The sequence below is a fragment of the Sinocyclocheilus anshuiensis genome, unplaced genomic scaffold (assembly GCF_001515605.1).
Source record: "Sinocyclocheilus anshuiensis isolate Anshui unplaced genomic scaffold, SAMN03320099.WGS_v1.1 scaffold428, whole genome shotgun sequence".
Taxonomy (NCBI): domain Eukaryota; kingdom Metazoa; phylum Chordata; class Actinopteri; order Cypriniformes; family Cyprinidae; genus Sinocyclocheilus; species Sinocyclocheilus anshuiensis.
Genome location: NW_015558563.1, coordinates 131323 through 145281, shown reverse-complemented (window position 1 = coordinate 145281; position 13959 = coordinate 131323). Strand labels below are relative to the sequence as shown.

Genomic DNA, 13959 nt, shown 5'->3' with positions numbered 1-13959 from the left:
TGTTTCAGCTCAATGCAGCAGCGGAGCTTAAAGAAATAACGTTAGTAATTAGTCGGGCAGACTAATGCTTGGTAGCATGAAGCGCCAAAACAATAGTGCACGACAAAAGTCTGAAATTAATGCCTCTCACGTTGTTTAATAAACATGGGAAACACTTGATCCAGGGGAGGGAAAGTGCAAATGGGGATTTTATATCCGTAAGCTTGCCCCTTAACCCCTAGCTCATATCTACAGCGTGTCACCTACGAGCTCCTGAGAGTCCGAGGCCGCTGTAGAGTACGCATCCCCTTATCCGCAGCTGAAAAAACTGATTTGCGAGCTTCCAGAGCAGGGATCAGATTTGACTAATCCAGCAGACTCACTAGGTGCTCTCCTGATGAACGCTTGTGGTTCAGAGAAGAGTGAGAGAGAGAAAGGGAATTCTGTTTGCTCACTCTCCGTACACTCGGGCTCATCTGCGTCACCCCAAGCGTTCAGCTCTTGCGGCGCCTCGGCAACCGCAGAACTGGAACAGTGGGGGTTGAATAAACATCTCTCCTTCCTCAGAAAGGGTGAGCCCAGAGCGCAACACTTACAAAACACAGATCTGCCAACCCAAGGACTGTTTATAAAATGGCTACCACTCAAGAGTCTCATCCCATAATGGCTGCCAACCCAGAGACTTTGTACAAAATGGCCACCATTCCAGAGCCTCGTCATGACAGAACCTCCCGAGGCAGCGGCGTCCACTTCTGAACTCTCTGCCTGTCCTGTCACGGCCAAGGAGGCTGTTCATGAACTCACAGTCTGTCCTGTCACGGCCAAGGAGGCTATTCATGAATTCTCTGCCTGTCTTGTTACGGCCATAAAGGCCGTTGTTAACCTCTTTATGCTCTCTGTTCCAGTCCCACCATATCCGCCGTGGTGGTTCCCTGCGCCATTGGCTCCACTGAAATGGTCATCTGCTCCACCGTGGGGATCTTCAGTCCGGTCTGTTTTACTGTGGGGGTCTTCAACATCGCCGGCTCCGCCCTGGCTTCCTGCTCCACCAGTTCTGACCTGGCGGTCCTCAGCTTTGCCGGCTATGCCCTGGATTCCTGCTCCACCAGCTCTGACCTGGTGGTCTCCTGCTCCACTTCTCCACAGTCTGCCACTGCTTCACGGCCCAGGTCCCCCTCTGCTCCATTGTCTGCCTCTGCTCCACAGTCCTGGTCCTCCAAGGCTCCATGGTCCAGGCCCGCCTCTTTTCCATGGCCCAGGCCCACCTTTGCTCCATGCCCCAAGCCCGCCACTGCTCCACAGCCTAGTTCTACCATTGCCTCATGGTCCATGTCCACTATTGCTCCATAGCCCATGGTCTTGCCCACTGCTTCATGGTCCAGGCCATGATTCTGAACCTGTTCTCCTGCATGGGCCTGGCCCTCCATCCCTCCCCCTGTTCTGCCTCCGCTCCACCACCCTCCTGGACTTTTTTGAGTTTTGTTTGGGTTGGGGTGGGTGTTGCATAAGGTCGTCAAGAGCCGCCCTTAGAGGGGGGGATCTGTCATGTCTGTTTTGGGGTTTTGTTTTATGTTCTTGTTTTCATGTCTTTTATTTTGTCATTTGATTCATGCTGTTAGTTTCATGCTTTCCTTGCCCTCATGTATTTCTGCCTTGTATATGTGTCATGTTCGGATTGGTTGTCCTAGTCATGTGTCTTGTTCCTTATTGGTTGGATTGTGTCATGTGACCCTCTTTGTTTGGTATTTATAGTCCTCATGTTGCCATCGTCTCCCATCGAGTATTGTCCCTGTAATCTGCTGTTGGTGAGTTCATGTTTCTGTCTGTTCAAGCCAAGTCAAGTCTGTTCATGCCAAGTCAAGTTTTTGTTTGTATTTTGGGATTACTTTTGAATAAACTGCACTTGGGTTCATCACAACTCGCCTTCAGTGGACTGCTTGTTACATAAATCCTCAGAAATAGAAAATGTGACATTTAAAATTGTATTCAATAATGCCCCAAAACAGACCAAAATGTATTATGATAAATAGAATTTAAGCCCATCAAAATCTCTTTCTGTCTCTCTCTGTTTTTCCCCTCTTCCTATCCAGTATGCTCCACACTCCAGTAATTCGTGTAAATAATGTGCCAACCGCCATTAAAAGGAAAATAAGTAGTAAATAAAAAAAAATAGTTAAAAAAGATACAAATAAACAAACAATACAAAGGGGTATAAAAGCTACCAGGCACTCAACTAGTAAAAAAATGGCTACCGTAATAGCCTTTTTACTTAAAGGGGTCATATGATGCGATTTCAATTTTTCCTTTCTCTTTGGAGTGTTACAAGCTCTTGGTGCATAAAGAAGATCTGTAAAGTTGCAAAGACTAAAGTCTCAAACCCAAAGAGATATTCTTTATAAAAGTTAAGAGTCAGCCACACCTACCTAAAACGGCTCGTTCTAACACGCCCCCACATGTCTACGTCACTGTGTGGGAAGATTTGCATAACGCCGCCCAAATGTTATGTGGAAAATAATGTGTTTTTTGAACCTTAAACCGCATAAACACATTTCATTACACCAAATAAACAAAATAATGTTCTTTTTAGCAACATCATATGACCCCTTTAAGAGAGTGCAGAGGGGTGAAGCAAGAATTTTAAGCTCATTTTACAAATGAAGGCTACATTTATGAATAAAGAATTTAGCAAATCCACCCACATGAAAAAATGCTATAATAATTTATAGCAAATACTATAGTGTTTTTGAACCATACTATAGTAAAGTGTATTATACTGTATGTATTATAGTATTTACAACACTTTGTTAATGAATGCTACAGCATACTGTAGTATTAACTATAGTGAACTGATAAACTGTAATAAATAATGTAGTGTACTTTAGTTTTTTAGTAAACTGTAGTATAATATAGTTGAAGAAAACTTACAGTATTGGGGAAAGTAATTTGTTTATATTTCTATAGTTGTTATATTACCACAGCAACTATAGAATTACCACAACAAATTAAAGTACTTTACTATAGTATGGTTCAAAAACAGTATAGTATTTACTATAAAATACTATAGTATTTTTTATTTTTTTAATTTGAGCTAAGGAATTCTCTCAATGGATGCCATTAATCGTTTTAAAATTAAGCTCTTCTACTTCAGGAAAAACTGGAAAAGTGAGGTAAATTCTTATCTTTTTCAGCCCCTCCGGATCAAAATCTTTAAAAAATGTAGCGATGACTGAGGTTCGGATGACGTCACTTAGCGTTTGAGGACTTTTATTTTAGTCTGGGAGTGTGACGTTATAAGGCTGCGCCGCACTGCTGCGTCTGATTCTGCTGAAGAAAGGTTTGTGTTTTAAGCATTTAAATGGAAGAAAATGTTCAGACAAATGCATAGCCTCTCTACAAGAACTTTACAACTAATGATTTATTGTTGAATATAGCGTTGTGATGTTTTATCGAATATTAGCAAACGTTATGTCTTGAGTGAAGTACATCCACATTTGAGTAACAGAAACTGCGCTTCTCGCTTCGTTTTCTTCATAAATCTTAAACTGGCAAGTAGTGGTGAGGGAAACGGAGTTTTTCGAAAAACTTCGAGTCAACTGAATCAATTATTTCGCAGACTGATTCACTGTTTGGAAGCGCTCCAATCATTGCACTGCGACGACACCTACTTGTGAAACAGTGTAAATGCAACGAGAACACAAACATGGAACGATCATTTACAAACCAACAGAACATGTTTTGATGAAAGTAGAATCTATTAATTGTAGTTTGCAAATTCTGCAAATATAATATTAGTTGGTATAATGTGTGTGTGTATTAAAGGCCTATATTAAGTGTCTGTGTCTGTGTCCAAATGTGCAGAAAAACTCTTGGTGAAGCAACTGATATCCACATGACATAATAGTATAAAGATGGCGTTTATTAAAGAGGAGAGTGAAGATGTGAAGATTGAAGAAGCATTCAGAGTCAAACATGAAGATACTGAGGAACAAACAGGTTGGTTTTCATTCTCAAAGCTGAACTCAAGTCATTTGATCCTTATTTTAATGTTGGCTTCTGCATAAATGAATGGTGTTGCATTGGTAAGAACCTACCGACTGTGCCCACACAGGGTATAACACTTGTTATACCCTGTATATAACACCTGTTATATACTTGTGGTGCTCCCCATCCAAAATAACTGGCCTACAAAAAAATGCTTATAAATTTCCTGTTATGTTATATTGCTACCAAATATTGGATCTTTTAACTTGTTTTGTTTCAAATAGCACAGCTGTATAACTTTTTGGAACTGATTGATTGTAATCCTCATTGATCTGAGCTTATGCATGCACCTCTGTTATTTGAGTGAATATTGCCAAAAGAATCTACAATACAAAGAATTATTTTTTTCTTAAAGGGGTCATATGATGCGTTTTCAATTTTTCCTTTCTCGTTGGAGTGTTACAAGCTCTTGGTGCATAAAGAAGATCTGTAAAGTTGCAAAGACTAAAGTCTCAAATCCAAAGAGATATTCTTTATAAGAGTTAAGAGTCAGCCACACCTACCTAAAACGGCGCGTTCTAACACGCCCCCACATGTCTACGTCACGATGTGAGAGGAATTCGGCCAATCACAACGCACTGGATAGCTGGCCAATCACAGCACACCTCTCTTTTTCAGACCGATGAGCTTTGTAAAAATCGACGCATTTCAGAAGGCGGGGCATAGAGGAGAAACAATAATGTACAGTATGTGGAAAATAATGTGTTTTTTGAACCTTAAACCACATAAACACATTTCATTACACCAAATACACCAAATACTGTTCTTTTTAGCAGCATCATATGACCCCTTTAACTCAAAAACAGAGATGCATATGCTCAGGTCAGTGAGGCTTATGACTAATTAGTGCCAAAAAAAAAATATATATATATATATATAAAAACTGCTCTAATTAACAGTAAACAGGTTGACAAAAAGATTGAATCCAATATGTGCTGATAATATAGCATAATGAGAGATTTACAAGCAGTTTTCAAAACGCTAGTGATTTTAGATTCATTGATTCATTTAGTGATTATAGTGATCAAAAATGGAAAGTTTTGAGATAATAAACCTTCTCTTTGCTGTCCCTGGCACTTTAGAAAACATCTTATAAATAACACAGTTAAATTTTATCTTGCCAGATTGATTGATTTGGAATTGTGCAGTACCTGCAAAAATCTGCGCATGCTCGAAGAGTTTTGATTAATCGATTAATCGATTGATAAACATTCTAATCAAAATTAATGTAAATGCGATCATTTGAGCTGGTTTCTTTAAAGAACAATTACTAACATTAACTATTTGATATCTGGAAATGCCTAGTAATTAATATCATGATGACTAGTGTTTTTATCATTAAATTATGTAAAATAACTGCTGCAATGGTCAAAACTTTGCTAATGCTAACTTATTTCTGTGTAGCTTACACAGCATATTAGGGTGTTTTCACACCTTGTTAGTTTGAGCTCTCTAAAAGTTCTTGGAGTGGTTCAGCTCATGTATGTAAACGAACAATGTGAACAACCATCTCAGACCTGAAAGGACCCAAAAGCTAACTACAGTTAATTTGTGGGTCCGTTTGAGGTTCGATTTCCTCGTGATTTGTGAAAGCAATAATGTCCCAGTATGCTTTGTATAGACCAAAATAACAGTAATGCTTGAGGTTGAACTAAGCAGTTTATCATTTCTATATGAATTTTTATGTATGTGTGTAGTTTACTATTTTATTATTTATAAGACATTTCAGTCTTACAATTTTCAAAAATACTGTTAACTCTACTCTAACAATACAAAACAATTATGTTGTTATTTATATAATCAATGGATAGCTAGGGCAGGGCAATTTGGCAAAAAATGTAAATTTCGATTTTTTTCGAATTTTGACCAATTCTCGATTTTTACGATTTACGTCAACATGAAAATGTAACTACAATGTGATTCAAGTAACTTTTTCTTTATTAACCATCTAGTTAAAGAAAATTGATGTAAATGTATATAATGTAAATGTTAAACAAAGCACTTGTTAAATATATTTGCAGAAAAGATGCATGAACTACAACTACATAGGCTATTGTACAAACTTGTCTTATACATATGTGTTCAGAAATAATAAAAATAGTGAAAATGCTTTAAAAAAAATCTCAAAAGTCAAGGTAATTCAAATTCAAAATTATGTAAGGTATATAACACAAGTATACTATTATTAACTATAAATGTTCTGTAAAAACAGCAGCTTTCAGCCTGTCACCATGATGCAAACATGAAATATCAGACATACAGTAGTAGTTACAGGTTTTTTATTAGATTGCGCTGCTTTTCCATTGTTTTTTCTGTGTAAACATGGATGTGTTTGACTGTTGCGCTCGTGTCTCTTACAGCGTCTCATGCATGAAACGCCATTCTAAAAATGCAGCACTCAAGTTAAAAGAAGTTCACTCCCATCTTCTTGCATTTCTTGCTTCTTGCATCATAAAAATGGCTATAACTAGGCAACCATTTGTCCTATCAACATGAAAATCGTCCAAATCGGCTTGGTCCAAAGTGCCACAAGTGTCTATGGGGATATTTGCGTATCTCAAAAAAACATGGCCACCATTGGCTGATGAAGTTTGAGCACCTATTAGACAAGGTTAACGGAGGCTGATCGGAACGAAACTCGGTGGGCCTGGTTGACTCACGGCCCCAAAGGTCTGTGATAAATTTGAAAGAAATCGGCCACTGGGGGGTGGTATCGCATATTTTGAGGGCGTAAACGATTGTACATTGCGCGGTTTTCCGCACATATACGCAATATTCATATCATATGATAGACCTCCTCGTTCCAAACAACTTTGCCTCTAGAGCTACTGCTGTCAATCAAACCGTTTTTTAAATGATTGAGAAGATGTGAAAAACCTACTTTTGCAAACTAGTCCTAGGTTTTTCGCTCAATCTGGAAAAAACCACCATAGTGCAATTCTCTGGACTCTCTAGGTCAGTAATTATCAAAAACATGTTGAAATTTTGCTAAAACTGGGTGCTTTAGAAAAGGGGCCTGTCCAAATATACCCAAAAGCCTATAAAGTCTAAACGAAAACTCAAAACTTCACAATTTAACCTGAGATGGGAAACTCAGAGTTTTCGGTTTCAGAACAGCTGAATTGTGTTAGTTCAGTCAACTCTGAGTAGGTTGACTCTGAGTGTAGCGCGTGCACCACGACTATGAGAAGTCATGATCAATGGAACTCCGAAATTATGATTCACCATGGCAACAGCACAGACAAAAAGATGTCCGCACACTTTGAGTCAACGCATAAGTTTAATTCTTAATCACTGTTATAATAACAAAGGTGAAAACTGGCAGAACGGTAGGTTATTGAACTAATATAAATTTTCATGGTATCCCATGGGCAAAAAAAGAAAAGAAAAGAAGAACGTGACAGCAGCTAAAAATGAAGTATAAAAACATTTCAATCAGGTAAAGCTTTAAGCATAAAATGTTCATGGGTGTAGGCTACATGACTTTACAAACATTTGATATATGAAATAAATTTAATTCAGTGTCTATTTCAATGTGCAGCAGCTTTTTTTCCCACGTAGTCTAATCTTTTCACATAGTTAAAGATTCTCTAATCCAACCTGTTACATTTCTTAATTAGAGTAATGAAATTAACATTTGACTACTCGGTCAACAGCAAGAAGGCTTGCAAAATAATGAAGAACAGATGAAGAGGAGATGGCCATAATACCAAGTGTTGGAAGAATACTAAAATCCAACAGTAAAAAATAATAATAATAATAAAATAAAAATAACACTTGCTTTTGTATTTTTAGGAAATAAAGATGATCAAATTGTGCATAATTTGTGTTTATGTAATAGCTGTGTTGGTGGTTACAGCATATATCTCGGACTACTTCCATATGGCATCCTTCCATTCCATATCTGTTTCATTTTCGGAAGGTGCGATGATGGGAATATGCATCAATGCATCCAGCCACACTGGAAAGTCTAAAGGAAATTCTAATTATTGGGTTACTTCCAGAGGTCGCCGCAAGATGTTATCAAGTGAACGTCAGCGAGGCACACCTTCGTTACGGCTCTGCATACAGCGGCCATAATGTGCTCTGCATCCCCGATATAGAAAACTACCAAATAAATATGTATGTGGATATGGCACAAAAAAATGTAACTCCCTACGAACTAATCTGCCATCTACAGTATGAAAGGACATGCCATTTTTGTCACTTTGACGGTGTCTGGTGTTTGAAGGGGGGAGGTGGGGGAAACAAAAAATAATCTTGTTTACGTTTGCATTAGGATGATTTTTCTTACCACATAAATGCACTTAAAAATGAGGTATTTAAACATCGCTTACACTTTAAAAAGGGGGAGGAGACCGTAAGAAACTCTGGGTTTACAGAAGAAAACCTGCCTCCCGACCAGGTTAGGTTCATAGAGTAAGTTACCACGGTAACTGACTCTTGAGTATAAGTTACCTCCCTTTCTGAAACGGGCTTGACTTACCCTGCTTTCTCGGGTTTGACAAACCTCCCATTCTGAAACAGAAAACCCAGAGTTTCCCTCATTTCAGGGTTAACATACTCAGAGTTTTCACTTAAACTCCTTTCTGAAACAGGCCCCTGGATTTGCCAAAAATGCTTTTTTAATAATTGATTTAGGTGGTTACAGGCTTGCTAAATAATATGTAATGTCTTTTTCCTTATGTGCTTAAATACCTAAAGCGCTTGAACCCCGGTAATCACTGCTTGCAGCTATATTTTATATTGGATTTTTTTTTTTCGTATTGGAATCTATAAGAATCGGAATCGATAAGCAGAATCGAAATCGATAAACTTCAAACGATACCCAACCCTATATGTCATAAATAGAAAGGGGCAACAGTTTACTTGTCTGGGATTTGTTGTGTCGTGTTGCGCCATATCCAGTTTAGTCAGCATGGTCACTTTATTTATTTATTTATTTTTTTAAGTTATATTTATGGGCGTTTTCTGACTCTTTCGAGCTGACAGGAAAGCATTGGGTAGAGAGGGGGGGCGGGATCGGCAAAGGACCTCGAGACGGGAATCGAACTTGGGTCACCGTGAGTGCAGTTGCACTTTATGTCGGCGCACTAACCACGAGGCTATTGGCACTGACATGGTCACTTTATTTTAAGGTCCAACTCTCACTATTAACAAACCCTTAACTATGACTTTTGCCTCAATACATTACTAATTTGCTGCTTATTAATAGGTTATAAGGTTATTAAGTTTAGGTATTGGGTAGGATTAGGTATGTAGAAAATGGTCATGCAGAATATGTGCTATATGAGTACTAATAAACAGCCAATATGTTAATAATAGGCATGCTAATAAGCAACTAGTTAATAGGGAGAATTGGTCCCTATACTAAAGTGTTACCGAAAGCATCACTGATTATAATGGTTTCTATAATATTTTGTCGCACCACTCACGTCTGGTGTAGACATGGTGTAGACATGGTGTAAGTCCTGGCAGATATTCCTTAACCTTAACGTTCTTCTGCAAACTAAACACAAAACTGAAAAAATAAAAAAACACCTGAAAACTGAGGGCACGTTTTTTCTAATATATTATAATTAATTGTTGAGTGATTAACCAGTTTTCCTCAGGCTGTGTTTTTTTTTGTTTTTCCAGTCAGCTTTAAAGTTTTTTGGACATGTCCTAAAGAAAGCGAATAATTGACTAAAGGTACTGAGATCACAGTTAACATCTTTTTCGGTAGCTTAGTGGGTAAAGGATCTCGTGAACATGTTGGTTTTAATACATTAAATGTATTTTTTAGCCACCTGTTGTATACGTTAGTTTTCTTCTTCTTCTGCTCTGGAAGTCTATGGCAGCCCATAGCACCACTTGTGGGAAAGGTATAAAATTTAGCACACAGATAGAGGACAGTCTTAATATTAGCCATATGAAATTTGGAGTCTTTATCTCAAATCCTCTAGTGCCACCAATAGGCCAAATTTGCACTCATATTTCTGCTATTAACTTTTGAACTGTAAGGTCTAGAAGCAAAATTCTTTTTTTCCCTCTTGATTCCTTGGCTCATGCCGTGTTGAATGCATGTCAAAATTGTAAAATTCTATGGATCAGGATTGTTCTCAATTATGAATTATGCTCAAAATCTACTTTTTTGAACTTGCCCTAGACAGTTTGTCCGATTTTCACCAAAATTGGCTCAGTTATTCTTCAGACAATGCTGACAAAAAGTTATCAAAAGCCTTTTGATATACCAAACCGGGTTTCATAAAGCGTGGTAATGAATTTGATTAAGTTTGTGCAAAAATGGACATAAGGCTACATCTCCATAATGATTTTTAACACAGAGCTGGGCAACTTTGGTCCTGAAGGATCACTGTCCTGCAGAGTTTAGCTACAAGCCTAATCAAACACACCTGAACAAGCTAATCAGTGTCTTCAAGATCACTAGAAAGCTACAGGCAGGTGTCTTGATTAGGGTTGGAGCTGAACTCTGCAGGATACTGGCCCTCCAGGACTGAAGTTGCCCAGCCCTGCTTTAGCGGATTCTGACCAAACTTGGTATGTGTTATAAAAAGCATGAAAGCATGAGGGCACAGCACCACCTACTGGTCAAAATATATATAAAAAAATGGACATTTCTGCTCATAAATTATGACCAGTTTGGCCAAATATCATAAGATTTGTCTTGTAGATTTGGAACGGCATACTGAATTGAAGGATACCTAATTTTCCCATGTTAGCCTTTTTGGGCGTCGGCTATTTTGAATTTGTTGTAAAATTCGGTATCAACAAATGTCTTTTAACAGCGGTCTCCGACCCTGCTCATGGAGAGCTACCATACCGTAGAGTTCAGCTTCAAACCTAATCCAACACACCTGGACCAGCTAATCAAGATATTCAGGGCTGCTTAATTACTAACAGGTGTGTTGAAGCAGGGTTGGAACTTAAATCTGCAGGAAGGTAGCTCTCCAGGAGCAGGGTTGGAGAACCCTGGTCTTTACGGAGTAATTAAAGACAGCTCCTTAGCTCTTCACTTTACCTCTGTTGTGCTTGGCCCCTTAATTGCTCTTTGGAGCTATATTTTATAATTTCTGTTGCTTTGTGTCATTAAACTTCGGTTAACTTTTATTTATCCTTTTCACCTTAGCCGTGATGCTGCTTAAAGAGGAAAATAAAATGGAAGAAGATCAGTATGAGAAACAGGATTTTATTACTGGAGAAAAATCTTCTAGTTGCTCACTGACTGAAAAGACCTTACTTAAAAGAAATAAAAATACAGGATCGAGAAGTTCTTTCATTTGCCAACAGTGTGGAAAAAGTTTCAGTCGAAAAGGAAGCCTCAAAATCCACCAGCGAATTCACACTGGAGAGAGTCCTTTCACCTGCCCACAGTGTGGAAAAAGTTTCACTCAAAAAGGAAGCCTTAAAATCCACCAGCGAATTCACACTGGAGAGAGTCCTTTCACCTGCCCACAATGTGGAAAAAGTTTCACTCAAAAAGGAAGCCTTAAAATTCACATGCGAATTCACACTGGAGAGAGCCCTTATGCTTGCATAGAGTGTGGAAAAAGTTTCATTAGAAGAGGAAGCCTTAAAAGCCACATGACAATTCACACTGGAGAGAAGCCTTACACATGCCCTCAATGTGGAAAGTGTTTTACTCGTAAAGCAACCCTAAACGCCCACATGAAAATTCACACTGGAGAGAGTCCTTACACCTGCAAACAGTGTGGGAAGACCTTCTCACAAAAAGGAAATCTACAGACTCACATGAGAATTCACACTGGAGAGAGGCCGTTCATTTGTGGCCAGTGTGGAAAAAGATTCAGAGGTAAAGTAAACCTCAATTACCACATAAGGATTCACTCAAGAGAGAACTGTTTTATATGTCATCAGTGTGGGAGAAGTTTCACAGACAGGAAACACTTTAAGAAACATGTAATAACTCACATTGAAGAGAACCCATTCTCTTGTCTTCAGTGTAAAAAGAGTTTTACATATCAAAAAGACCTGAAACATCATTTGCAATCTCATTATGGAAAGAAAGTGCAGTATTCTGAATGTGGTAAAATGTTTAAAAAGAGCAATTTCAAAAATCACTTGCACATTCACTCTGGACGAAGGCGATTTAATTGTGATCAGTGTAATAAAAAAATTATTTTGCCATCACACTTAAAGATACACCTAAAATGTCATGCAGATGTGAGACCCTATTTGTGTTCTGTGTGTGGGAAGAGTTTTAAATGGCTCAGCAATTTAAAATGGCACCAGAAAATACTTATCTGTGTGAAATTAAGGTTACGATAACACTGCAGCTGATTGTGGGCCAAATCTGATTGTCCGCCTTCATGATCATTTGCATTATTCACCTCTGTATACTAGAAGAGACTTGGAGAGGATTTTTATTTCCATGTCATATGTACATATGAGTGGTTGTAGTAGGTGCCCTCAAATTTCAATTGTATGGTGGCATTGGTTCATTACATATATTGAAAACTCGAAATCTAAAGTTAAAGGGGTCATCGGATGCCCATTTTCCACAATTTGATATGATTCTTTAGGGTCTTAATTAAAAGTCTATAACATACTTTGGTTAAACTTTCTCCTTTTTACCCTGTCAAAAACAGCTCTGTTCACAGCAAGCCGTTATGGTGCATTTCCCTTTAAATGCTAATGAGCTCTGCTCACCCCGCCCCTCTCTTCTGTGGGATGACCAGTTCTCTGAGAGACTGTAAACTTTTGCCGCATTCATCGTGAAACTTGCTAACTAGCACATTATTAGGAAAGGCGATTTGCAAAATTCATTAAAACAACATATACTCACTGGAGATTAAGCTGGATCACGAATGGTTCGTGCGAACATAGATGCATTTAGGTTAGGGATGTTCATTTTAACCGGTTAACCATTAACCGACCGTAATAATTTTTGACCGATTAATACAATCAGTTAAATGGTTTAAAAAGTCATTTATTAATGTTTTTCAGTAATTTATCAAACTATTTAAAAAGGTTTGTTGCATGGTTAAAATACGCTACGCATATACAAAAAAAATCACATTTTATTATTTCATTCAGAAATAGGCCTAATGTCGACACGAAATGTTTACAAACATTATAATAAACACTGTAAACATAGCTAGGCTATTTTAGTTCCCCTCACTCCACAACAAATCCTTTCAATTAACAGTATTTTACGGTTTACGGCACAGACTTTACTACATATTTGAACTGAGCAGTGTGTTTTTTTCCATACGTTTGACTGACTGTATATTATTATGATAATGAACAGGCTGCATTGTCAAGGTAGCAAAGCTTAACTGTGTGCGCGCATTCGTGCGGTGGCACCGGCGCAATCACTTGAATTTTTTCCTTCTAACAGTGGAAGAAACTACTCCTTTTAGTCATAAAGATAATCAGAATTGTAAAAGGTTTGCTTTTATTTGTGTACATTCACAAGAAAAACAAATTTTTGTGCTTTTGTAAAATAAGCCTAAAGAAAAGTAGGATGCCGCTTTCTGCCGTCTGTTTTTTTTTTACTCGGCACAAAAATGAACCGAAACTCTGCATACTAGGCTACTTGTTGCAAAGTTTTGTTTTGTTTTTCGTTTTCTTAATTTATTATTTAAGTAAAAATATATTTCTCGTATAGGCCTATTTATTATTATTATTTTATTATTATATTAATATATTATTATTATTTATATATACACTGAACAAAATTATAAAAGCAACACTTTTGTTTTTGCCCCCATTTTTCATGAGCTGAAAGATCTAACTTTTTCTATGTACACAAAAGGCCTATTTCTCTCAAATATTGTTCACAAATCTGTCTAAATCTGTGTTAGTGAGCACTTCTCCTTTGCCGAGATAATCCATCCACCTCACAGGTGTGGCATATCAAGATGCTGATTAGACAGCATGATTATTGCACAGGTGTGCCTTAGGCTGGCCACAATA

The 13959-nt window shown here is 37.9% G+C and overlaps 1 protein-coding gene across 2 annotated transcripts; it reads left to right on the top strand.

Moving 5' to 3' along the window:
- Nucleotides 1-3240: 3240 nt before the first annotated feature.
- Nucleotides 3241-12309, top strand: LOC107679455 (gastrula zinc finger protein XlCGF57.1). 2 transcript variants are annotated; one of them, XM_016475004.1, is made up of 4 exons: nucleotides 3303-3313; nucleotides 3593-3656; nucleotides 3838-3972; nucleotides 11150-12309. In XM_016475004.1, the coding sequence occupies exons 3-4, from the start codon at nucleotides 3888-3890 to the stop codon at nucleotides 12307-12309; spliced, it is 1245 nt and encodes a 414-aa protein (XP_016330490.1). In that variant the 5' UTR covers nucleotides 3303-3313; nucleotides 3593-3656; nucleotides 3838-3887. The 2 variants fall into 2 exon arrangements, with proteins under 2 accessions (XP_016330489.1, XP_016330490.1); XM_016475003.1 differs by lacking the exon at nucleotides 3593-3656 and having other exon boundaries at nucleotides 3241-3313.
- Nucleotides 12310-13959: the final 1650 nt, after the last annotated feature.

Bases quoted from the DNA above. Each gene is read 5' to 3' on its own strand.
- LOC107679455 (XM_016475003.1), top strand. From the start codon at position 3,888: ATGGCGTTTATTAAAGAGGAGAGTGAAGATGTGAAGATTGAAGAAGCA. The intron at 3,973-11,149 runs GTTGGTTTTCAT...TTTTCACCTTAG, and splicing joins AGATACTGAGGAACAAACAG to CCGTGATGCTGCTTAAAGAG.